Source organism: Prinia subflava, chromosome 1 (genome assembly GCF_021018805.1).
Source record: "Prinia subflava isolate CZ2003 ecotype Zambia chromosome 1, Cam_Psub_1.2, whole genome shotgun sequence".
Classification (NCBI taxonomy): Eukaryota; Metazoa; Chordata; class Aves; order Passeriformes; family Cisticolidae; genus Prinia; species Prinia subflava.
In genome coordinates this window covers 125,801,696-125,829,155 of record NC_086247.1, presented here as the reverse complement: position 1 = coordinate 125,829,155, position 27,460 = coordinate 125,801,696, and the positions used below count along the sequence as shown (strand labels likewise).

General features: G+C 38.3%; 1 protein-coding gene across 3 annotated transcripts in view; it reads right to left on the bottom strand.

Moving 5' to 3' along the window:
* ETV1 (ETS variant transcription factor 1) overlaps positions 1-27,460 on the bottom strand; it is a 66,161-nt gene that overhangs the window by 15,727 nt on the left and 22,974 nt on the right. For all 3 annotated transcript variants that reach the window (XM_063411372.1, XM_063411379.1, XM_063411385.1), the window contains 3 exons: positions 16,459-16,588; positions 14,723-14,911; positions 10,675-10,922 (listed from right to left, as the gene is read on the bottom strand). In XM_063411372.1, coding sequence (XP_063267442.1) covers positions 10,675-10,922; positions 14,723-14,911; positions 16,459-16,588 — 567 coding nt within the window. The remainder of the gene's footprint in view (positions 1-10,674; positions 10,923-14,722; positions 14,912-16,458; positions 16,589-27,460) is intronic.

Here is a 27,460-nt window from a genome sequence, read left to right as displayed (position 1 = left end):
CTAACAGTCCATGGTCCCTTCTCCACATCTGTGCCAAACTCTTCATTACCTCCTCTCTCGATAAAACGCTTGGTGCCTGCCTCCTCAGGCCTAGAGAATCTCTAATGTCTCAGGCAGCTATTCTGAGCAACCACAGGAATCGGTGACTCAGTGATCACCCGAGTCAAGTACAGCTCTGCAGACTAGAAGTCAAGGCTACAAGCAGTGCTTCACCTGCAAGGAATCATTCATGTTACCAAGTAGATTGAATTCTAACGAGAATGGAAAAATCTACGTAAAAAAGAGGAAGCTGTAGAACTGAAACAGATGCTATTTTCTATTTTTGGTAAAAGTTCTCTAGTATTGGCAGCAAAGCCCTCTTTGACTCATGAACTCCACTCTTGCAAAGTGATAGAGCAGAGTATACTGAATAAAGAATTATGCAAGCATCCACAAAGCTGTCTTCTTAGCCAAGTCAGGGTTTCATCCCTCATGCTCCTAAGTCAATTATAATTAACATCTGGAGTCTCTTTAAGGCAAGCATTGTTTGTACCAACATTACTTAATCTTCTGGTTAGCTTGTGCTTAAACAGTCCACAGAGGACCAAAAAAATACAGCAAGGAAGAGTTTATTTCTCGTAAAGTAACTAGAGTCTTGTTATCCTAAAGTGCTATCAGTTAATTTATGACTATCAGAGTGGGTCAGACTCTAATCAAATTGTAGAAACATTTCCAAAGTGATTATTCAATCAAATGACTAACATGGTTAATTAGGAGCCATAAACATTGCTCTGAAGTTCATCAAAGTAATGACTTGCCCAGAAAAATTACTGCTAATTAAATTGCCTGCTGCTTTCATTTCTACCTTATCTAATAAAAAGTCCAACCAATGAAATTTAGTATTGCAGTTTTAAATTGTACTAAATGCTTGACTAAGACCCAGAAGTATTTTTACATGCTAAGCGGAGCTACTTCAAAAGAAAACATTTTAGTGTAGAAATTACAGAGCAATTATATGTTTTCTTCTCCTTAAACCATTGTTTCAAGACAACAAATACGACAGAAGCAGGCATGAAATACTTCCAGAGCAAGATTGAAGTGTTTGAGATAATATTTATCATCTTTTTCCAAGTTTTACTCTTTGAAGAAAAATGTGCCTCCATTTAGGCACACAACAAGCTTGTTTCTGACTGTTAATGAAGTAATTAACATCATAAGGTTACATCAGCTTGAGAACAGCAGAACCCCTTAAAAAAACCCAAAAAAACCCCCAAAACAAACTAGCTAAAAATATGGAAATGTAAAAAAATTGCTTATCTTTTATTATCAGTTTGGAATACTTAGGGATCATTCTTCACTGCTCTTATTAACAGAAACATAGAAGTCATCTCAAAACAATGAATATGGTCTTATATCATAGACCATGAAACCATTCTTTTCCCAATAGGTGCTGTTTTAAAAAGTACACATAATCTAGACACTGCAAAAATGCCTTCTCATCCAGGACTGTCACAGAGAAAAATAATGGAAATTTTTCTCTGCTATGCCTTCATCAAAATACATCCAAGCAGGAAAAGCTCAAACAGACCTTCTCAGGACAAGAAAAATCCCCTACTGAACTTAGCAGGCATTCTAAGTTTCATTATTGAGTAAGACACTTGAGTGGTCCTTTGGTAAGGTAGTTCATACTAATTATCATGTCAGAATTTAAGGAGTTAGGTTGTCACAGCCCTGTACAACTTAGAGCAGGTAAAGAATCCTTAAATCCTCTTTTCTGATTGTTTTTCAGAGATAAGGATGAGATTTCATTCCCACAATCCCACCCTCCACAGAAAAAACCAGAATTTGTCTGTGTCCCTAGCCAGAATAGACACAGGGAAGATGGACTTCTGCAGACAAAGGGATGAAATGACAAGACTGTATCTATGGGATGACGTGACTGACTGTCTTCTTGTGAATGAAGCAAAGCAGGAACTGGAAACCTGAACCAGGATTTATTCTTCAACTGTTCCTGTTTCTGATCTTACAAAGCCCCCCTAACTAAAGGGCAGGCTGTTATGTTACACTCTAACTGAATGACTTTTCAGTTCACTTTATCAACATAAGCTGAAGATCTGGAGGCCCAGGGCACACCCCATGTGCTCATGACAAAGCAGGGTGTGATACAGAGGCACTGCAACACACGTGCAGATGGAGCCTCGGAAGGCACAGGCCATCTGAAACAAGGTGGGAGAAGAAGGGAACTGCCTACCCGGCCTCACCCTCCACGTGGCAGCTCAGGTGAAAACTGTGGTGTGTTGGCAGGCAGCTCCCTTAGTCAGGGAGTCTGCTAACAAGTCACTCAAATTCACCAAACACTCAACTCATAGTGAAACACGCCTACTTCCCTACAGGTTTAAAACAAAATGATGACAGTAAGACTGGAACCCTGTTACTGTTTTCCTGCCCACTTTTCCACTTACTCTTTATTACCAAGTAAGTCATATTAGAAGCAGATTCCGTAAGGAGCTGTTCCCCAAAGCTTTGAAGGGACTTCACTGGCAATCCTACAATTTCACTTATACCGGGTCCTTCTAAATTGTCCTTCTGGTTTGAAAAATAATTATGTGAATTTTGGCCCCTATTTCAGTACTTCAGAGTTTGTGTGTCTATACAGATAGACTTAAATGTGCCACTTTGTCTTCCCATAGACAAGAAATACAGCACATGCAGTTTCTCTGCCTTTGTGCTACCGGGTACAGGAGGGCATGCACAAGTCCCTCAGGTAGCTGGGACAAACCTGGTGTCAACTCCCCTGTGCCAGCCTGGCCCTGTGAACACACCAGCCATCCCTTTGGTGCCTTCCAGAGCTTCCCTTGCACAGTACAAGCACTCCTCTGCTACATGAGCAGGTGGTTGGTGTACTGGGAGAGATTTTTACCAAGTGCAGAGACAAAAGTAGCCTTTTAAAAATAAAATGTTCAAACTAGAACACATCATACTTTTGGCATTAAACTTACAACGTCACAATATCACTGCAAAAAACTTTTCTGTTCATGGATTTCCAAGAGCACTGACAATCTGTTTACAAAGGAGCACTTCATCCACCACTGAAACACATTCAGCCTCCTGGTGGAAAGCAGCTGTTTACAACACCATTGAGAAGTTCTGACCAGCTCAAGGGTGAAGATAATAATGAAATCACCAGAGAACAGGACCTTCTTAGGTGAGAAAGGCAGTTCTTCAAACAAGATCACAACAAATTGCTCAGGTAGCACCAGGAGTCACTAAGAAAAATGCATGATTTGTGTTTTGCAGGGAGAAGTAACAAATTATTATTTTTGATTTCTAAACCTGCAGAACACATTCAGATTCAAACTCATCTCTCCCCAGAAGGAGACATTCAGGTAGAAATACTGGAACTTATTACCAACTCCTTACAGAGGAATTGCTTGAGCATATTTCACCACTCAAATGCTGGTGGATCAAGTTTTAGTTCAACCACCTTTAAAAGCTTTATCCCCTCACAAGCTATGTAATGAACAGAGTCCTACAAATTGGTAAAGTCCTGGCAATACAAAAGTAAGCATTATTTTTTTCAGTAGCAGATTCAGCATGAAAAAATGTAGTTGCACTGAAATTACATGGGTAAAAACAGATAAAAATTCTCAAAAAAAATCTATTTAAAAATTAGGCAGTCTTTTCCCAAATTATTATGCAATTTAGAAACATTCAGAATGGAAGGTTTTATTCATTTTCTCTGTCACCAGCCTTTGTGCCAGCAATCTAGGAAGAAAAAAAAGTACGCGCACTCATAGATACACATACACTTCCTTTCAAAACCAGCTAATTAAAATTGTTAAAGTTTAATTTCTTACACCTCACTTCACAAACTTGTCAGAGAATCAGATGTGGCCCCACTGGCTCATGTCTAAGTGGAAATATTACACACATACAGAAAAAACCTTAAGCAAACATCTTCCTTTCCACAACTTTGTTTTTCAGATCTATGACAACATCTAATGCATTTTGTGAGACCAGATGTCAACAGCCTGTCTAGGCGATGTGTAACTTTTTGTGCAGCAGAACAGCAAAACAAAGGCTCATACATTCAGCTCTGAATTGAAATTCCACATGGAGCTGATCTTTTGAGCATACTTTAAAATCATGTATTTGCTTTTATTAACCTCAGTAACTGTAAAATGTATCTTAAACATTGCTCTCCTTTGAATTCAACAAAAGCCAGCAGTATTTTCTCTCTCCCTCGCTCCTTTTGTTGGTAATCTTACTGCAAAAATGTCTGTGTTGCTTTTTCTCCCCTGCCCCATTCCCTGCCTGTAAAATCGAAGTTGGACAAACACTGCACGGCTGAAGTGACATATTTGAATGGAATTCAGACCAACCAGTTCCTGTTTATGTTTCTGATTTGAGAATGTAGCCTTCTCATTCACTATACATTAGAAACACACCAAGGCCATAAATGGTGTCAGGTTGCAGGCAGGCAGGCCAAGCAGCATTAATCATTACTTTAAGGCAACTGGCAAAAGCAGCAGCTGAGGGAACACTACACCCTTCAGCTCCGCATAAATGGACATTCCAGGGTTTGGCGTGTGTGGGTTGGTTTTTTTTTTTTTTCCCTTCAGCATCCATTTTATGAATGAAACTTCAGGCTGCACAGAGTCCATTCATATAAAAGCTGTGCTCACAGGGCTCAGTCTCTCGGGATCAATTGGTCTTGGGCAAGGCTGATGTGATTGGTTTAAGGCAGGCTTCAGCCTTCCATTACTGATTTAAAATGCAGCCTGTGTCCATTTGACCTGCCTTAATGCACAAAGAGTAAATCCAGACTGTGCTCTCAATCCTCAAATCAAATCATTAGCCAGTGCCACTTACTGTAACTGTAGATTTAGAGGATATTTATCCATTTCTTTGAAAAACAGGGACTGCAGGACAATTTTTTCAGATCGTATTGCCTGCCTTGATAACAAAAATACATATCTGGTCTCCTCCCTATATACACTGACATTAACCTGGTATTCAGATTTTCGTTTGTTCACAAAGATAACATTGCAAAATGAAATAATTTCTAACTACAGATTTCTTTCAGACAGAAATAGTAAATCGAGGAAATCAGCTCGATTGACAGCAAGTGAAAAGTTACATTTCTGTCTTTCACCAAAATCTTCAAGTCCAAGTTTCTTAAGATTTCCTGTCAGATGATCTTATGTTCTGCTGCCATACAGTCCGACAGCAGATTTGTGTTTTAAGAGCAAGTACAAAGTCCAGTGCAGCTTAACTATTGAACAAAATTCATACTCACTCACTGAAGCTACACAGCAAAGACAAGTTCCCAAAACACAAGGATGAAATATTTTAAACCACAGGGAAAACTGCAAAACCATAATCGAGGAGGGGAGAGTTATTAAACCTCCTACCTCAAGAGCAAAACCCTGCCCCTTCTCCCCTCCTCCCTTTATGTCATCTGGATTTTCATTGAGAACAATTGTACTTCTGTGTATAACAATTTCTTTAAGGCCATAAGGAGATGTAGTTTTAAGATGTGTGTACTGAAGCACCATATCCAGGAAAAGGATGGAGTCAGTTGTTTCACAGAGTATTTTATAAAAAATGCATTCAAAAATACTGCAAGTATTTGCAGCCTGATTAAAAAAAAAAAAGAAAAAAGAAAAAGGAAACACTCAGAGAATTTGATGAAAAGACTAAGCAGCTGGAAGACTTTTGAAGCAAGATACAAGATCTCAACATGTCACACTGACAGAGTATACATGCAATCCATATACAGTGATTTAGTGGTGGTACATTAATACCAAGAAATCATTTACAAAGAGGTGCAGCTATGAGCAAGGGAATGCAACTGATCAAAGAGAAAATTTAGGCTCACGATCAGGAAGTATTTCTTAACTGTGAGGTCTGTTTGTCTGTGAAATAATCTCCCCGGGGAAAAATAGTAATAATAATACTTAGCACTCACACAGAAATTTACATTTTCAGAGCACAGTACAGAAGTTAGCCAATATAATCAAAAACAGCAGTGAAAGCACCCTGACTTGTGTCACTTTAAATGCTGCACTGGTCAATGCACTAGAGAATACCCTGGAAAAAGCAAACCAGCACTGTCTCCAATTGACTTTTTCTCTTCACATTAGCATCTCCAAATATCTAAACTTTGCCTTCACTAGTAAAATTGAATAACCAACTGTTTAAAAAAGAAATGCAGGGAGGAGAATCAACCTGCAAATAAATATTACCTGAAAAAATATTTTTTCCCCTTGAAATTGCAATTCAACACTTTCTCTTACGCTGTTCTGCAAACTCTCAAATTTAAGAATACACTGGCTGATGGCTAGGGAAGAATGAGCTACTAGGGTTCTTTTTTCCACATTAATACCCAGTCACTTGCTTTTCAAAAAACACCTCATCAGGTATTTGAGAGGACTCTTGCATTTTATTCTGTTTCCTGTTATTAGGTAAATACATTTATAACATGGATGGCAGAATGCTACCAACATTCTATACCTGTATGAGCAAACTTAGGAGGTTACTAAGTGTCATAATTGACAACTGCCTGCACAAACTTTACACAAATCCTTTGCTGCAAATATGATACAGCATTTTGCTTAGGCCCTCTTGTCTTCAGTGCACAGGTCAAAACTCTTTGTGGGAAGGAGAGCCATGCTGCAAACAGCTTAGCAAGTGGAGCCCCTGCTTCACTTGTTACAGGGGCTGGAAGTTGTCTATGTACTGAGGCAGAAGTTTTCAAGAAAAGAAAAGGTAATACAGCTCAATGGTCAACTTTAGGCCCCAGTAAAGCCCATTTCAGCTCCAACAAGATTGTTCAAAGTAGCCACATTGCTTCTGCCAGATTTTTGGTATTATGTATTTTTATACTGCCTGTACTGAGACCCTTATCTGATGTTGCCATAATTCTTCATCTAAAAATATAAAGAAAGTCCCTAGAAGCTAGGATTTGAATGTAAGTAGTACATAAGGTTTTTTTGCAAAGCACCCAGTTCTAACTAGGTATCAAAACCAAACAGGTTTATATATCTGATTTGTCTCTCGGCCTCTGCTCATTTCTCTTAACAGAGAGACAGTTCCCCATCCAGTCTCACTTGCCAACACAAGGCATTTGCTTGTGAGACTTCAGGAATTAAAGGGATGAGCAACTCAGAAAGAAAGACATGGAGGCTAGTAATTCTGTCTGCAGAGTTCATTCTTTAGGTGATGTGACTAGGGTCTCATAAGTGACAGGGAGAGAATCCAAATTTTCTTAGCTCTGTTCAAGCGTATTAATTGTGAGGCTACCCTGAAATGAAACTGTGAGAATAGCCCTGCTAATGCCTGTATCACATGCAGGAAATCCTGAATCTAAGTTTCAACAGAAAAATGCCTGGCAATCAGTAACTGGTATATGCAAGCAACAGTTCCTCCTCTATTCATCTCCATTATCACTGTGTGACAAATTTCAGTTTCCAAAGACATGGTCACAGAAATTTCTCAATCAAAATAACTATTTCAATTGGAAAAAAAAAATATAAGACTTAAACTTAGAATGTCATTTTAAAACTTGATTTTTAGTATTAATTGAGACACACACAGCTAGAGTCATACCTTACTATATTTGCAAATACATTACATCATGTAGGAAGGGTTAAGCCTGTGAAGATCCTGCTCAAAAATAAAGCACAGAAGAGACAAGCTATATCAAGTTTGGCCTTTTTGTTTAAGTACCTGAATACATTACTGAATTCTAGAAGTGCTAAGTGTACAGGAATACCCACTATTAGGCCCTGTAAACAAAGGTCTTAGGAAGCCTTTTGGAGTATACTTATTAATTATGCAAAATCTCAAAGCACTGTATGTCCCTGGCTGCACTTCTGTGACTAAAGTTGCTAGATTTACTATCAAGTACTAAATACTTCTGACTGTCAGACACGAAAAAAAAAAAAATCCATGGCAGAGAATGTCTGATTGAACATATATGGTGCACTGTGACTTCTAGAAGCGTGGATGGATAAGGCAGAGCCTCTACTCTGTTGACATTTTTCTTTTTCCATTATCTCAAACATCTCCATTATCTCTATTCTGCAGTAGAAATTGCATACCTGCAATTACAATTACAACTAATTGATCTGCCATTTCCCATGTCATAATTAATGTCATGTTTTAATAGAGTTGTAATCATTCTATAATAATGCTTTTCATTCATCAGCTTCCCACAAAGTATAAAAGAATAGTACACAAAAGCGATGAACTTTTATGAGCCCCTTTCAAAAACATCCCAAAAGGAATATCTCAGTGCATTACAATGAACTTTTTAAATATCTTTCTATATTCTTATCTGAGCTGCAATAAACTACAATGAAAAAAAGGACTTTTTACTCTGGCATTCCTCCTTCCCTGAACATCCATAGGTGAAAAATGAAATCAATGATTCAGTGACAAATACATTATGTTTCCTAAGGGGTTATTTAATGTCCTCTTAGCAAGGATGGAAAATGATGGTTTCTAGAGAACAGATGGTAACAAGACAAAATATCAACAGACCACAGTTGTTGACTGCAATTTATGGAGTGTACAGATGTGTCAACTTAAATGCAGTGATTCTGAGGCCAATAAAAGTACTTCCTGATACCAACAGATTAATTTTTCATGACCACTGGTTACACAGCTATTACATTCTTTAAAACTAATCATTCATCTACAAAAGAAGCAACAATTTTACTTGAAGATCATTATTATAAAGTGGAATGTTGTTCTTGCTGGCACAAAATAAATAGGCATGACAGGACTGGATACAAGTTTGTACATCTTCATTTAAGAATAAAATTTCCAACTTTCTTCCATACAGAATATTCCAAAGAAATATGAATGTCAGCAGCCAATCCAGGTTTAAAATAACAGTATGCAATAAGGAGATCCCACTTCTGAGCCAAATAAGAAGCATATTTACAAAAGGGCCTTTTTTGACCTTTAATTTAGCAGGATGAATAACAGTGCTTGTGAAAGTTGCAAGGGACTGGCAGTGCCTGAAGCTGCAGTCCCCCACTTATTACCCACTGCCACATGAACTACACAGTCTCTCCCATATGCTTTAGGACTAGAGATACACAACTCCACAAAGCCACAGATCTCATTGAGTTCTGGATCTGATCCTTTTAAATTGATTTCATTTTTATCTTGTCTTATATTTCAGCTTGGAAAAATATTTCAGCCCTGGTCCCTCCTCCCTGTTAAGGGCTAACTCATATTTTCTAACGACTGGTTCTTTGCTTGTTAAGAATAAGAAAGGAAAACACAGGTCTACTTTCCAAAGTCCCCCATTCTAACATTGGGATCGGGACCAACTCTACAACAAGCACTTTATATTAATGAAACCACAAAATACCCCACCAAATAGACAGTGTTAAGTTAGCTACAGAAATAAAATAAAAAAAAAAAACAAGTTCTACGCTATATCAAATTGCAAGACAGTTTTTCATGAGCTAAAATTTCAAACGACACTTCAATTCAGCTGTCATATAGCCTTTGGAAAATAAACTGCAACAGCCTCTTGCCAGAGACTGAACCAGGGGGAAAGCCCTGGGAGTACAGCAGCACCAAGAAGAAGGGGGAGTCAGACTGAAGTCAGACAGAGCCATCCATTCCCCCTGCCCAAGTCAGCATGGATCTGTATGAAAGCTGCAGAAATCACTTACACTAAAACTGAAAAACATTTTGATTGTATTATTTTGGCTCCACACCAATCAACTGTTTAACCCCTCCTAGAGCACTCAGGTTCTAATTTCAGCTTCTTTTCACACCACCTTTCCAGCTTTCTTCTTTGTAGCTTCCTTCACCTTGTTACTTGGTACTCATTGCTAGATTTCTTTTTTGACTTCTTAATTCTCTCATTCTTTTTCCAAGTATAATATAAATATTATGTTGAAATTTTGTCAAATATTTGCAATGTTATTCCCTTGATTTATATTTCTATCCTTTCTATTGCTTATCTTTTCTATTTTGATCAGAAGATCACCACTTCCTCTGTTTTGTACTGTCTGTAGAGCAATAAGGTTCCATTCCAGTTGCCCCATAAGCACAATCATAACAAACATTATTAATAGCAACAACGTATTCTCTACATCAGCAACCTGGCATCTCAGATTATGCACCTCCACAAAGCACAGCAGTATGCACAAACTGAGAAGCTGACACCAATTTGGCCGACTCTTCTCCCTCATCGGTTTTATAGCTGTATAAAACCCCACTTCAATGGAGCTACTCCTGATTTAAAGTAATGGAAGCAAGAGGAGAAAGAGTCCTCTATTTCTGGCAGACAAATGGAAGAACTCATAAAACAGAGCACAAAAATTCAGAGGTCAAAGATGAGATAGTACAGAACAAGTTCCCTGTTAACAAAGCAAATCTGCACCCATGACTTTCTTCCTCGACTTCTTTAATATTTCTGGACAGAGATTTCTAGAAAATGGTGGCAAGAATTGGTGGAGCAATTCACATGGAGCAAGAAATGGTGGCACAAGTCACACTGTATTATGTAGCAATCTTAATACTTTATAAGCTGCCTCAGACATTAATTTGTGAGCTGTAAGTGTCAAAGAGCAAGTTTCAATTCATATGATCAGAACATCAATAGCACTGGCTTGGACTCCCATATTCCTTTGCTATGCAGAACTAAAGGAGAATCTCACCTACCTGAATCATATGCAAAATCCCTAGGTTCCTGTTTAATCATCAGAGGAGGGGGGAAATTTTGACTGGCTGCACTGCCAACCATAGCATTGTGTTCATAAACTGGATCGTGGTACTCCTGCTTAAAACCTTGAGGCGGGAAAGGGATGTTTGGTTCAGACATCTGGCGCTGATATATTGGACGTCCTTCCCTTGGCATTGCAGGCAAAGGTGGGAAAGAATTGCAAGGTTCAGAGAGCTGGCGGCGAAATCTAGAACACAAATTAGAGAGGTCATGTAAAGGACTTGAGCTACGTTCCATTTCCCAAAGATCTTCAGAAGTCATCATTAGTGGCTGTACCATTTTCCCAATAACATTTTGCTTATGATAATGCCAAGTGCTCCCATTAGGACCACTGAGATTGTACAACAGCAGCAAGCAAAGAAACAAAAATCCCACCTATTAATACCAGCTCTAAGACCTGTCCCCACCACATCCTCTTTGCCTCCAGTATGTTCCTTCAGCAGAAGAGGCAAACAGGAAATGCACCAGCTTCAAAAGAGTAGAAAGACTGACATTCTACCACAGTGACATGAAGGAGGCCTAGGTGGAGTTCTCTGCTCTTTCACAAATGTTAGCAACATCTTGCTTGTACTCTAATTTACTCTTACCCAGCTTACTATTACACGGAAACCATTCTGACCACAATAACACATTTTGAATAGAGTATAGTCTGCTCTAACATTTGGAAACGTTCCAGGGTAAAAGTCCACTGTTCTTTCTTCTCAGGGGTAGTGTCATGAGAGATCGACTCACAAGGATGGCACTGCATTCCAATGTTACACGAAGGGAATGTCAGCACTCCAGTAAAAGGAGAGGGTACAAATTTTTGCTACAACAATTACTCTCCTGCCTCAACTTTTCCCCTCAGTCATTTCTACATGAAAGTTGTAATCTGTACAAGCCACGCTGCCATTTGCTATGCTCAAATGCTCTTCAATAGGCATAAGATAATTTAGTTTTAAATTATCTTGATTTACATAGAATGCTACTACTCTCAAAAACTTATGCTTGTTTTTTCTTCCATAAAAACTATCTACCTGAACTAAAAGGCCTGAATGTAATTACTTGGCCATCTGCAGGTTCAGAAGCATATAGAAGAATACCAGGATGCTCTTTTGGGCCCTGATGAACTTCATGATGTCTTCCTGTTATCTCCAGCAGATTACCACAGTAGTAACCACCACAGCACTAACAACCACCACCTCACTAACCAACAGCAGATGCAATGTTCTTGCAACAAACTGCTTATTAGTCCTGTTATCACTTTATTATAAACAAGACACATTAAAAAAAAAAGTAACTTGTGCCTTTCTTTGGAAGCCTCTTACTGTCATACACACAAAAAAATGAAGACCTAATGAAGATCTGAACCAATTGTTTTGCATGCGCGAAAGACTTTCTTTTGGAGAAAACTCTGTGAGTGAAGCACAATGCAGGGGTTTGATTGGATAAGCAATTAAATCTTTGACTATCAACTCATAGGTAGTACATGTTTCTAAAACAATTTAAACTCTACTACCATCTGGCATAATACTGCTGTAAGGTGTTATGACAAATATTTACTATCATGGCTTAATTATAAATACTGTGGAAACTATAGAGATAGAAACTATTATAATGTAGTAGTGGAGACAAAATGAATTTTGCTAATGCTTCTGTAAATACTATAATTTTTGCAGTAGAAAGAGTACTGTGCTGTTAACATTGGGTTTTGCAATTCCACCTACACCTGCAGAAAATAAACTTAGAAACTCAAATGTATTATGAAACAGTTAGGCTGACTGACACTGCATTCATTTCCTTTTTTTCCTTTTTTCATTAGCCAAAAAAAGAAGCAGAAATTATCATTAAGAACTGTCAAGGAGTGAATCAGAAAATTGCAACTTGAAGATAAAATAAGAAACAGGCTCACTCACAAAGCCTCAAAGGAAGTTAATAATACTTGTTGTACTGGAAGCTTTGTATGGAATCAAGCCATTTGTTTATACAAGTGGATTTGTTTCCTGTTGGTACTTGTTAGGGCCACTTATCGTTCATACACTCATGCCCTGTACGAAGATGTATGGGCTGTACGTACTAGATACTAATGCTATCTATCCTATGCCACCAATGTATGTTCCAAAAAAATTGTGCCTTGAGTTATAGATTCATATAGGAACTCACCAAGACAGGTCATTTGTTTAAATGACATTTTCTGAATACACTCATTGTAATAGTATCTCACCTTGTAAATCAGGAAAATTTGAATTTCACAAAAATATGAAGTACAAGTTTGCTTCATACACAAGATTCAAAATAAATTAAAAAATGGGGGGAAATATCTTCATATCTTTCACTACAATTCCACCTTTCTTTAAAAATGGAGAAAAATGAAATTTTTTTTCTTTGCTTGAGTAAGCTATTTTGGGCTTTACTAGAATACGTGATATTCTGTAATAGAAGGGAAGTATTAGTGCAAAATGCCTTAAAGAACATAAATATCAAAGATGGGGAAGGGAGGAAGGAAGGGAGGAGAAATCATATAAAGAGCCTACAAAAGCTTGCACAGAGCAAGAGTTATGGGTACAGAAATTATACTAGAATGTACACAAATGTCTATAAATACTCAAGCTAGGCCTTACAAACTTACTAACCTTGCAGGTTCAGCGCTCTCTTTATGAGCTGCTTTATAACAAAAGATTTTTTTTATCTGAAAAATCTTACTAGCGTTCTCTGCACATAAGCCATTTAGCTTCTGCCAATTTCCTGGCAGCTTGACTTTGGTGTATGTACAGAAACACATTTATCCACCGTCCTGTAATCTAAACCATTGCCTGGCTTCACTGGGGGGCTTTGTGGTCAGACCACAGTCCATGGCTGGGGAGGAGATGGGACTATGGCAGGTGAAGGGGCCAATTCAGTGTTCCTTGATGGCCAGAAGGGCTTGTAGAGAACCTTGGTGCTATTTAAAGATATTTCAGCAGAGCACGAAACAGCAACATTAACGTTAGCAACCTCCTTCAGAAGTGATCTGCAAAATCCCCAGAGATAACAGCCCTTATTAGAGCAGAAGCATGCAAATCACACTCCCAACAACTGCTTTTCGTTTCAGGTCTTTCTTAATTTGATAATGATTAAAAGGTAAAACAAGTTTCCGAACATACATATCTCTTTACACACCACTGGAATTTTAAATGTTCAAGAGCAATCAAAACTCAGCATACAAAAACAGGTTCATGCAATAAAGGTTAGGGTAAATAGAATTCCACAAACAAGTGTTTGGACTGAAAAAACAGGGAAATCCACTGAGCACATCTGTTTCAAAACTGAGCTAAGAAAGATAGTTGTCTGGGGATTTCTAACATATCAAAACAAAACAGGGTGACTTAAGGACAGTTTAAGCTTTATTTCTAGTCTCTAACTCTTGTGGCTTTTACTCAGAGTAATGTTATTTAAGCACGGTTTATGTTGGCATCTTTTTTTGAAATGCTACATTACAAAAGGGCTTGGAAAAATGATCCACCCTTCTAAAGAATATTCTAAAGCAGGAACACTGTAACATGGCCACTTATCCCTTAGATAGGTGAACTGCGTAGCGAGAGGCCAGATATTTATAGTTAGGAACATGCTTGCTAGTGACTTCATCACCTCAAAGGGCTTTCTAGCCTCAAGCAAATCACGGAAACTATAGAATAGCCCAGGTTGGACCTTGAAAGACCATCGAGTCCAACCTTTGTGGGAAAGGGAGCCTAGAGGAGATTATCCAAGCACACTGTAATCACCCTCACAAGACAGAACCAACATGTAATTTAAATTCTGTTGTTGCCAATATGAACTCGCACACCAGTGCACCAAGCCGGGTGCCAGCCTTTCATAAACACACATTTCTGACACTGTGAATCTTGCTGGTTTCCACCTTGATCCCCCAAGCTAAAAGGGAACAGCTGTGGGCAGGAAGCCAGTATAAGAGAGTGGAAGCCACAAGTAAAGCACCCTCTGCACGAGTCCTTCACGTGTTTCGAGTTTTACCTGTGATCCATAGGGAAGCTGTTGTCTTGAATGGACTGGGATGGAGGGAGGTGGGTAGGGAAAACCCGGTCAGGTTTCGGAGTCTGAGCGGAGTTTGGGGAGGCATGGTGCAGTGGTGACACGGGAGTGCTGGATGGCGTCGGTGGGTTGGAGGGCCTCATTCCCACTTGTGGTTTCTGATCATAGGCACTATTAGTAAGGCAAGGGAAAAGCAAGGCAGGTTATTTTTTTCCAAAGAAAGAAGAAAATCCAAAACCATAGCATCTACATCCAGAAAAAAAATCACCACAACTGCCCCATTTAGGAGTTTTTGATTATAGTTAACTTATGAACCAGTTTGGGGCAGAAGAATTCTCAACTTTACACTAAGAAGAGCAAGGAAGAAGTCATGTTAGAGGCAAGTTATTCAGCACAGCATTTTCTTCTCTGCGGCATAGAAATGTATCTTTAAAGGACTCAGTCTTACAGTCACATTCTAACAGGAGGTATACAAAACACATAAAAGTAGAAGCACCTGGACTAGAGCACAAAGAGCTGACAGTGCCTGTCAAGGCTTTTTCTTTTGCACAAACCACAAAGTGAAACAGTAAAACAATACAGCCAGAGGGAAGGGATCTGACCCAGAAAAACAATGGTATGCTGGCTTAGCTACCCATAGTAGGATGTCAGCAGCCTCTCCCGACAGGTTTTTTTTTTACCTCTCTCTCTCTCTCTCTCTCAAAAATAAACTGCTGGTCCTACAAATACATAGATACTATTTTCAAGGGTGTCTCAAATCGGAAAGGACTTAAGAACACTTTGATCATCCCTGTTTCTAACCAGGAGAAATGCAGACATTAGGAATATAGTAAGCACAAGCTTGCATACTTTCCTATGTCAGGTCCTTTACACCCATCAAATACATCAATGGATTCATTGGATTTTGGAAACCAAAATCACTCCTTATAACTGGCAAAAGTGCCAGTGTTTTCCTTTTTCCCTCCCCATTCATATCCAAAAAGTTAAATGTTATAATGCTTTAAGTGCTAACAGTTTTCATAATACATTAATGAGAATCAGAGCTAGATGAAAGATTCTAAAATCGACTGAAATGTCAATAAGAAATCTTTCACTGCTTTCACTAAAGGAAGGAGTGGCACATAAATGCAACCAAAAGAAAGTCAATAAGGAATGAAGAGGTATCAAGCCCCTCCACCACCCACAAATAAATAAAGCTTTTATTATCTACACCTATAAAAGAAGACAACTTGCTTTTGAGTAAGCAGCAAAGATGCAGGGACTAAGGTAATCACCCAGGAATATACAAATACAACATCTGCACAATTTCTCAAATACCTAATGTGTTGCTCAGACCTGCCAATCCCTTGCCTGTTACACAGATCTCTCTTTCCTAATGTGCATAATGCATTTTGAAAGTACTTTTAACACAACTCACAGAAAACAAGATACTCCTTCCATTTCACACTTGTACCCTGGGTTTTTAAACTCTGGCTAGCTCCCATGGAGGAGGAATGGAGGATGTGCATTTGGGTGAAAAACATTGCTTTAAAATTACTATGTAAGTGTTTGATACAACTGTAAACAAATCCATCAGTGTTCATCAGCTAAATGCATTATCTCATCACTCTGTTATCTGCTGAAGAGGTAACTTTTATCAGATCTCTATTACGGTTTTATTACTCTTTGGTCAGTCCTCGTTTAAAGCAGCAATTCTCACATGCTCCTAATTGCTTTACCTGACATTGTACAGGCACTTTTCCCCATAACTGAACTTGAATGGTTGCTCTTGACTGCAGGCGGAGCCAAGTTCCGAACATGGGCTATGGGGTTCCTTCTTGATTTTCACAGGGAGACCGTGAAAAGCCACTGCAAAGAGAAGGAGAATGCAATTAAAACCCAAGTACACCATCAACAATTAGCTTTCCCAAGTAAGCTCGACACTGCTAATTAAAAACATGATTAATTAAACCATTGTAATAATAAAAACAATATAGGAAATAAACATTTCAAATATTTCTTTGAGAGTCAACTGAAAAATAGACACCAGAGATCCTTCACATTGGCTATTATCACTTCTATTGTTTAATAGAATGATGGCCAGCATCCCATCTCATTAGCAGGAAAATAACAGCCCACTTATATTTGGCTTAACTACTGTAAATGTTGTCAGAGGCAAAATACTTCCCAGGCACCAAATGTTTCTAAGTAATATCAGAAGTAGCTTTTAGCTATAAATGCAATAGTAGTCCACTTCAAAGAGTGACACACAAATGACTCTAAAATAAATTTGAGATATTCAGCCTCAAGTATATGATCAGTAATGTTTTTGTCCCACAGAATGCTTGAAAATTTGCAGCAAAACCCTTGAAATTGGATGATTATATGCACTTTTAATTATAAATATAATCTAAAAAAATTCAGAAGAAATTACTTAAATAACTTTCCTTAAAAAACAGACAAGATAAAATCCTGGCCTGACCAAACTTGATAGTAAATGTGATATAGACACAAACTGAGAAAAAAAAGTCATACTTTTTAAAAGCTAAAAAAACCCCAGAGGGGATGTGACAGAAATGCAGCAGTAATTAGAAGCACAAGTTGGTCTGTATTAAGAGAAAGGCCAAAGGTAAAGGCAAGGTTAACCAGAAAATTAGTTTATGCCAGACAACTTTCCTTATTTCATATACAATCTTAACCAAAATTAAAGCAGAAGAAAAGTCAAAGTTCATCTGACATTGACAAACCTAAGTAACTGACTGGGAGGACCAAGGACTAAAAGACAGGTATGCAACAGCTTGAAAACACAACCATCAAGTTTTAAATAAAATGAGGTTGTTAATGCATTTTTGAACTTCAAGATGCCTAGAATTCAGAGATAATTTTATTACTGATTCTTCGATGCTGTCATCAAAACATCAGAGTATGAATATCACATTCCAGCCTGACATAGACACTTGCATCTCTGTAAAAATCCATGTACAGCAGTTCCTGTTAGGGAATCTCAGCAAAAAGTCAAGCTATCATTATATACAATCAAGTAGCATCTTACCCCTTGTCTTGCACCTGAGCATGGGAAAGACGATTTGTTATAGATGACATATTTTATGATACTAATGCATCTGCATACACATGTCAGTGTTCAGTGGGGAGATAAATGAAATGCTGTCTAAGAAGTGAGCATCAGAACCACTGAACTCTGGCATCTGTGAGTAAGGTCTGGATTCCAGACTTTTGCCACGGGTTTTCTCATGGTTGGGCAATGTTCACAGAACTCTTTCATAAATAGATCCTCCTGTACCCTATTACATGACAGCTTCTACTACTGCCTTTCAGTTGAGTCATCTGCAACATAACACTATTCTATTTTGCCACGTACTTTCACAAAACTCGTAAGAGTTAGCAGAAAACTGCTATTCAGCTATTGTATTTGGCGGATAACATGTGCAAAGATCAGGAAAGGAGAAGCAGACAATAAAACATATAGAAATGCATATGCACAGCACAACAACTTAGGAAACAGATGAAAAATGTGACCATCACAAGAAGAAAAGAATTCTTCTGAATAAAATTTAGTGCAAGTCTGAACTTGCACTAAAAAAAAGCCCACATAGACTTCTTGAAAAGCGATTCTCCGATTTAATAATATGGCAAAATGCAGCCTGGTCAGCGTTCCAAAGTAATCGCAAAGCAGGCTGATATCCAGAAGTTTGTTTCAGGATGTTTCTAGTGAACTTTTACTGCTGACTCCCCTTTGTATGTCTCAGTCAGATAATGTGTGCCACACATTTAATGCGTATGATGGGCCCTGCAACTCTGGGATGCTGGCTCCAATGCTAAGGTAGGCAATCGCTTGAACTTGAATCAAAAAATTAAAACACAACTGCAACAAGACTCTTTTTTAAAGTCAGTATCACATATTTGCACAAAGGCCACATGCTGCTCTATTTTTTTTTAATTTTATTTTTACTTTGCTACTTCCTTGGAGTTAATCTGTTATGAAAAATTACTTCCCTTATTTATTTTTAAATAACGGGAGTACAGAGACTCCCACACAACAGCCCTGTGCGGAGAACTGGCTGGGTATTTCATCACAGCACTGAGAGCCTGAACGTCTGCTAACAGGCAGTTTTCCAGCTCACTGGCACAGGCACAAGTGAAAGCAGCACATTCATTTTGTGCAATTTGCTTTACCTTCCCACATGGAGTTGGTGCATGTAAAAGGCTGTTAAGTACTAAATTATTCCTTATCAAATCACCATCATCTGGAGTCATGATCAACACTAATTAAATTACTTTCACTGAACACGGCTCCAGCCTGCTGCCTCAACTGCGAGGTACATTTTATTTTGCTTACTGTACAGTCCTAGTAAGGTACAGGGCACAGTGCTAGAAGGCATCTGCGCTGTAGTTTTAATTAAAGTTTACCTCACCTTCCTCTCAGCTTTATAAGCTAGGGTAAAGTGTATCAAATCAAGTAGGTTAACACCTTCACTTCATTTACAGAAAGCATTACAGACCAAAGTGATTTTATATTAGATCTTTATCTTAACTACAGCCAGAAAGATAATGTAGCTGTAAAATTTAAAGCCTTCCTCAGGCAGTTCCCCGACACAGTCACCACGCTAAGCTTTATCTGTAACTCCTTAAGTGTACACTTTTAGAGGCAGAAAGGAAAAAAGGCTGATAAAAATACTTACTACATTTTTGGGGGGCTTTCATGAAGGCTACTTGCCCTTTCAGACCATATCTTAAGTGTGGCTGAAGATGACAGGCTTATTTTAACAATAAAACTTCAAACATTCAAAGCAGTCTTCATACCATCACTGAAACCCTCGTCACTCTTGATTTTAATGTGACACTCATTCTACAGTGCACCTATTAAAAGAAAATTTAAACATACACTCTTTTGCTAAACTAGATTTTATATTATGTTCTCAATCCTCTTTCTTTTGAGGAGAGCAGGGTTGCTTATTTATACAATCTAATTTTAGTGCAGCATACCAGCTACCAACACATTCAAATTAACAAAATGACATTTTAAACAACCAGCTCCTCACCACTTCTTTCTCCCTGATGGTAAATTCATTTTATTTAAGTCCAGAACAAAAGTCTCAACCTATTAAAGGGGCTCTCTGCCTTTATAATGATCTTATTAAAAAGTGACCAAGGGCCAAGATTTCATCCCAAGTGATTACTTATAGATAACTACCTCCGAACTTGAAAGGCAAACAATCTTACAATGTGTATTTAGATGGATGTCTTCAACACCTTCTCTCAACCACCACGCAAAGTCAGGCTTATCAGTATCAGAAACAGGCCCTTGCCCCACGCACCCTGTCTGGGGCATCTCCGAAACCAACACACAGATATAAGGCAAGCAGAAGGACTGCTACCATCTGTAACCAATTGATGAAGGCATAATACATTACTGTATGCATATTCTCTGTGCATAAATATATCTATTTATATCTTCAGAGTAAAAGGGCCTGCATATTATACATAATGTGCTGTTGTACAGACCTGGATTTTATACAAAGCAATAATGATTTCACTGCGAGGTAAACTCACACATAACATGCAAAAGCACAGGTGAAACCTGCCATCCATCCTTCAGAACTACTGTTCTCTTTTGCTACACCTGTCAACAGCCTAATCGCTGAACATTTTGTTCATAACACCCAAAGAATGAAGAACCAAACCACTCAAATGAAGAACAATTTCAGTGAGAACTCTGAAATCAAAGGAGGAATTGGTTTGTCTCAGAGGAGTCTGCTATGTACACTTTCTGAGAAACAGGAAGTGTACTACCTCTGTACAGACAGACCTGAATCTACTTCTTTTGAGAAAGCCCTGAAATTGCATTAAGCAATACTTTAAAATATTTTGCAATTCAAGAAATGATTATTCAAGATGAAGAAGGAATAAGGAGTATGTTATATGAAATGGCAAGTCATTTCTCCTTTGAACAAGAAGTAACATTTTAAATTTCAAAATTCTGATTCCTGCACAGAACACATGATATAATCTTATTTCTGTGAAAGAATGGTTTTAAACATACTTTTAAATGCCACACAATATATAACTGGCAATTCAGTGATGCTGGCTAATGGTAGGCAATGTTGACTCCACTGACCAAAGAGACAAAGATGTCCTATCCCACACTTGTGGGTCACAAGCATTTACTATGTGGTATAAAATCAATTGGCAATTGATTTGATAAAATCAATTTTGAATTGATAAAATCAACTTCTGCCAATTGATTTTATACCACACTTGCTCGTGCTACTGAACTCTGATGTCTCCTAAGTAATCGTATATTCACATGTATTACGCTTGAGGACTGAGTACCTGTAGAGAAAAGGAAGTAACAGTAAATCATGGCCTAAATATGCTGTTTCTGAGCTGCTTTTCAAATTTATGCTCTCAAATAATTCTCTAAACACAATTCTATAAATAAACTCATTAATTTTTATCATCGATTGAGGCAAAATTGTTAATATGCAATACAACTTTTGAAGATTTTTTGAATGCACTTCAGTATAGGGGACTTGACTCAATAGGAAGATGAAAAGTCAGAAGATGTAAAAATACTTAAGCTAATACCACTGCAACTCCACGTACTAGACTGACTGAGGTGACTCAAAATAATACTTGGTAAAATTTCAAATGCAAGAAGAAAAGGCCCCTATACTGATAAAACCAACACTTTAAATCTCTCTCTCTTGATACATACAGCAATGCAGCAAGCACTTCAGATACATCAGAGTCTCTCCAAGATTCTTTTCCAGTACATTTACCTCTGCCAAGCCCTCCCCTTCCCCCAACACACAAAAATCCATTACTAAAGGGTCTAATCTCAGCTATCAGCACAGAGTGCCTTTTATGGAGCCATTAAACCATTTCTCTTGTTTACAGTGCCTGAAGAAAGATGTGAATTATGTCTGTGACAAAACAGGCGATAACATTTCTAAACTGCTATCAAAATGCAAACTGAAATACACTTAAGGATAGGGACCCTAATTCGCGTTTTTGCCATTTTCCTCGCTCACTATAACTTAACAGCACTCACCTGATGATTCAAACAAATTATTTATGCTATAAGTACAACAGGTAGGCATTAGTAAAAAAAAAAATAAACCTGCTTTTAAACAGCTTATTGAACGGTTTGTCAAAGAGCGTAAAATACTAGTTATGTCTTGGGTGATAGTAATGACCTTGGTGCTCTTATCAGAAAACATTTTTTAAAAATCCAAGCACAACACTGTGGGTTCATGAGTCCTGAAATGTCTTATTTTTGCAACGGTCACCTTAACATTTGAATCATACATTCAGCATAGGTATTTGCATATCTGATGCAATGAGCTATGAAACAAAATACTTTCTCCTTAGCTTTCTAGGTGGGAATGCCAGACCTTATATATATTTTCCAAAGAGGTTTCAAAAATGTGAAAACAGCAGCCTTTTGCATTCTGGAAGGCATTTATTGATTATTTATTTCTAGATCATTATGATTTGAGCTTTAGACCTTTGTAGACAGCTGCACTCTGGATTTCAACAATCATTTAATAAGCATCAGAATAAAGACATCAGGATGCCAAAGCAGGGTGCCCTTTCAATTTCATTGCATTATATATTTTGATGAGAAGTTTTACTGGTAACTTTGAGATGCTCGGGAGTATCAGAAGCAGGTACTTGACATAGTTGACCATTCATGCATACTCTGGAGATTACTGTGTTACAGCTGGATGCAGTATGCCACCTCACATACTAACAAAACCTGAAATAAAAACATCGGGTATGAGAGGTGACAGATGAAGAGAGCTGGGACAGTAAAGGCTAGTAATCAAGTATTTCCAGCTAAACTGGAAGTGAGTTTGAATTGAAAGCCTACAAACAACATACGACTGAAGACAAAAGTGACTGCAAGCATGGATGAGTGAGGCAAGATCTGCAGGTGTTTTCACCCTATGTGAGCTCTTCCAAAAAACCTGTTTTGTTTCTGACCACTACAACAGCTGCAGAAATGAGCAAGACCCAAAGGCTGTGGACTGATTTAAAAGTGGCTGAAGAGATTACATCTACACAGACTCCACCAGGTTCTTCAACCACTTATCTATCACAGGCACCTCTATCAGATCTTAGCTGAGCTCCAGTCAACTGGATTTCATTTAGGTCCTGCTCTCTGCCAGATATTGGAAGAAGTTGGTGACAAATTGGATATCTGACACATAGATATGTATCATCACTGTGGTTTCAGAGACTATCCTGGCAGTTTATAGAAAAGCTGAACATAGACGAGAGACCTGATCTTTCACTACCTTACAAATGAAAGCTGCTAGCAAGGGAAGGGAGGGTGGGGATGGGAGGAATCTACGCATTCCCATCAAGTATCTTTTTTAAGAAATACATGAACTTGGTATTACTCTCCATTTTACAGTTGCATCTAGAAAACTAGAACTCCTTCAAGATCCAGAATTTAGACCTAAAGACAAATGAGCTCCATCTAGACTCACCAAGTAGTGATCGTTCAACCTGAAACTGTCTGCATGTGTATTTGGGTATTTGTGTGTGCACACAGTCAAATGAAAGTATGCATACTGAATGTGCAAGCATGCCTCTGCAATGATACATTACGTATGGTCAAAATATATATAATACTGTAATAAAGAGCAGAAAAATTTTTCCTCTTCAAATGGATATGTATAGCTGGGGAGAAAATGGGTAAGCAGCATGCAGAAGAAACAACTCGTGAATGTGTGAAAAAGCATTCAATAAAAAGTAAGTTTTTTCTTATGTGGTTGCCTGACTCTAAATCCAGAAAAGGAAATCTCTGGACACCCCTTAGAACAGTGAATGCTCTGCCACCCCTTATCTCAGTGCTCTTTCCCAGAAAGTGGGACTTCATGACTGGGCAGTACTTGGCAAAGCCGTTATATATGATTCCATCAATTCAGTCTTCGCCTTGGCTTCAGATCAGATCCTTCCAGCCCCTACTAGCTCAAAAGATAGAAACAGCATGGGACCTCATTTTTTGGAAGCTAGTTCTGAACGATGAGCCCAAGCACCAGCTTTCAAAGCCAACTGGCAAGAATAGAATACGTGGGCAAGATGGATCTATTTGAGAACCTTGTTTAACAAAAAGAAAATACCAGCTTTGAAGTAATCTGTCACCTTTACTGGAAAATATGCAACTACAAATGCACTTTAATAACAGCTAGAACTCATGCTGCAAAATTAAGTAAATTGCTTATTTTCTCTTCCAGACTGAAGATTACAATACTGTGCATGTCAATTAATGGTCTACTTGAATCACACAAACACTATGCAACAGTATAGTCTTTACAATCCTTAGGGGGTGGGAAAGAATGGGGGGGAAGGTAAAGAATAAAAGACAGCCCAAAATTGTGGGATTTTTTCCTCAAAGCCTACATGGACTCTTCTCAGATGACATGGTATGAGAATAGAAAAAAAAACCCTGATTTTGTATTTGACTTAGGAAAATGTAGCAAGCACATGAAAATGAACTGCAGCAAAAACTAGAATTTATTTTTGTTTACTACCAAGGAGTTGCAAGATGGAAAATAACAGTTCATTTTCCTACAACTGATATTGGGAAATTCTGGATATTAAGATCTACAGTAATGCATCCATCTCAGCCAGCACTGTTTGCTAAAATTACTTGCTCTTGCTTTTGAGACGGAGGTTTTTTCTTTCCTAATTTTTTAAGCAAAACACATTACAGATTAATGACTAAAAGGCAAAAAAATACATTGATGAAACTCAATTCTAAATTAATTGAATCACCTGTTCATCTCTAGATTATGTTAATTTCATACATTCACCATAATTTTCCTGGTCCTGACTATGATCTGGCATCAGCATGAAGTCTTTGAGATTAGCACCTGAGGCCAAAAAAAGTGTTAAAACAGAAAACAGAGAAGAGTTCACTGTATCTATAGCCCATCAAGTTTGCATCAATATGCATCGGGCAGGTTTATATCAGGGCATTTATACACAGGAAAAAGGTTACCAAGAAAAACATCACTAAAATGCAGGCATATGCTATTTTAAGGACAGCTTATTTGACAATTAAACATGATGGTCCTGCCCCTGTTCAGCAAAGAAACTCTTCTAGAAGCTTCTTCACAAAAGAAAATAATTCTTTAACTGGAATTTTCTAAAGCTAGTGTGCTAAGACAATAAAAAAAATTGCCAGTATAGCTATTTCTGGGCAGCCTATCCAAGACCCCCTTGCCATGACAGATGTAGCCTCCCCTACCTAGAGGTGGAGGGGTTCCCAGTTAGTGTGGGAAAAGAAGGACAAAATTAGAGGTTGTACCCATTCAGCGTAATAACTGGTTCACTGCCATAAATCCTCACTTTTAGTACAAGATATCACTAAGTTGTTTATCTGTGCAGTTGTGATTTCTGAAATGCTCATTACTTACTGAGGGGTACACCTTGCAGCCTTCTGACACTGGAAGTCCTGAAGGTACCACTGAGATAATTCACATACTTGTAACAACTGGGCTTCTCATTGGAAAGGACCATGCCATTCAAAAAATGCATAGTAAATTCACTGAGTATATTTAGTATAACAAAAATTAAAAAGCCCACCCAAAAGGGTAAGCCACCTGACTGACTGGGGGTTGGGGGAGTAACGTAGTAAATATCAATAAAAGATAATCTACTCACTAAGTGCAAAGGTAGAGCAAGTTCAAGGCAAACTTTTCTAGAGGCTTCTAGTAAATGCCTATGTAAGGCACTATAGGTCCTTTGTCAAAAACTGACAGTGTATTTGGGCAGCTGCTACCTGGCTGAACTGCCTCACAGTATTAGAAGAGTGTCTCTACTTTTCTGCCCCCAAGCATGGAACATTTTGGCACAATTTTGGTTAGTTGATTCCTCTTCGCCTCTATCCCCAAAAAATTTCCACTTTCTTGTTAAGAATTCTCTAGAAGGTATTTTCAGGCAGCAGGAGCTGCAGCTACCAACACAGCTTCTTAGCCTCCAAAAGAAGCAATCCCACAGAAATGCTGTCATAGGCACTCTTTTATTCCAATTTATGTCCCCTTCCTGCAGTGCTCTCCTTCCTTTCCAGACAATTTACCTGTCCAGCTGTAGGAGACTCACAGCTGCAGGCAGTCGAGTGGAAAGTGCTGCCAGGGGGGTCTCTGCCTCCTAGCAGGTACCTCCAGGGCAAAAGTGAACCTGCTGACAAATACCAGGGGCACTGGATAACTGAGAAGAATACAAGGAAAATTGCAGAACATTGGTGGGAGGGAGAGGGGAAGGATTAAGCTAGGAGGAGTGAACTGGCTCACTTTGATGTCTGAGGAGAGCAGGTGGGGCAGTGAGGCAGGACGAAGAGCTCTCCCTGCCCCCAAAATAAACAGAGGCTTAGAGCTCTCTGGAGGAAGAAGCAGTAACCTAATAAAATTAAACCAGCTGGGTTCTGTAGCAATTGAACTAAAACACGTGGATAGCTGAAGATGATTATAGGGAGGGAAAAAATATTCCGAAGAATTTTTAATCTCTCTATTCTGGATCTGCAACCTCCATGACTGCACCGAGAAACAGGGCTGTTCTTCACCTGCATTTGTTTCATTAAAATCCTGGGAGGTGATCAGGGGCATTTGTTCCCACAGTTACTGATAATGTATCTGGCTCCAAAGGCTCCCAGGCACAGTGCAAAAAGAGGCAATCTACCTTTAGAGCTTCTGCTAAAGAGGAAGTTCTTAATGTAAAATCAAGCCTGGGAGAAAACTTAAATTGTATTCCTACCTGGGAATTATCAATAAAGTTAAATGCAAAGAGAAGAGCTGACCACTATATCAGGATCTGTGTGCTTTTCTGAGGACAGGATTTCCATTTGCAGCAATTTTCAAAATTTAATTTAAATTGTGAGAGGTAATGGCTAAGCACTGCGTAACTTCCATTACTAATATATCCAATAATATCCCAGCATTTTACACATACACACACATGCACACTTTCCACTTCAGGTAGCTCTGCAGTTTGACAGTTTTAAGTCTGGATTTAAATAGGTTTTGTAGAAACAAAATTATGAAGAAAACTCTGGAAACTATAACAAGCATTTTTCCCAGCCAGAACAATAAACTCTAAAATTAACCATTCTGTGTTTTCTATTTATTGTTTTAAAGGTACCATCAATTTGATATTTAGGAAAGATGCCTATAGCAGAAAACAAAGAGGAACTGATTCTGCCTCATTTCCCCTCTTATGGAAAAGTTTCAAGTTACATCAATACAATTATGATCTTTTTCGGTTTTTTCCGATGTATTCATGCAAACAGCTAACAGCCATCTATAAACCAGAGGGCCACTGATCTTGTTCTTGCTGCTGGACAAAATGTGAAAGAAACTGGATTTAATTGCTGGTTCTGCCATAATCCAAACAACCGGTGTCAGAAGGTTGATTCCAGTTTGAAGCAGCTCAGCCTCAGGAGCCTACCTTCAGAGACCCATAACCAATGTGTCAGTCTGTGTCCCTATAAAAACAGGAATAGCCTCATAATAAAAGAGCCTCATAATAAAAGACCATCTTAATAAAAGATCATCCTTAAGGATAATCATGCCTGTCAGATAGTTACTCAAGTATATGCAAAAGCAAGAAAAAACAATAAATAATTAAATGGACCCCACACTGAGTGCTCTCTACCATGAATTAAACAACTAATTTGAAAGATTGTTTACAATTCATTTTTATTTTAGCAGC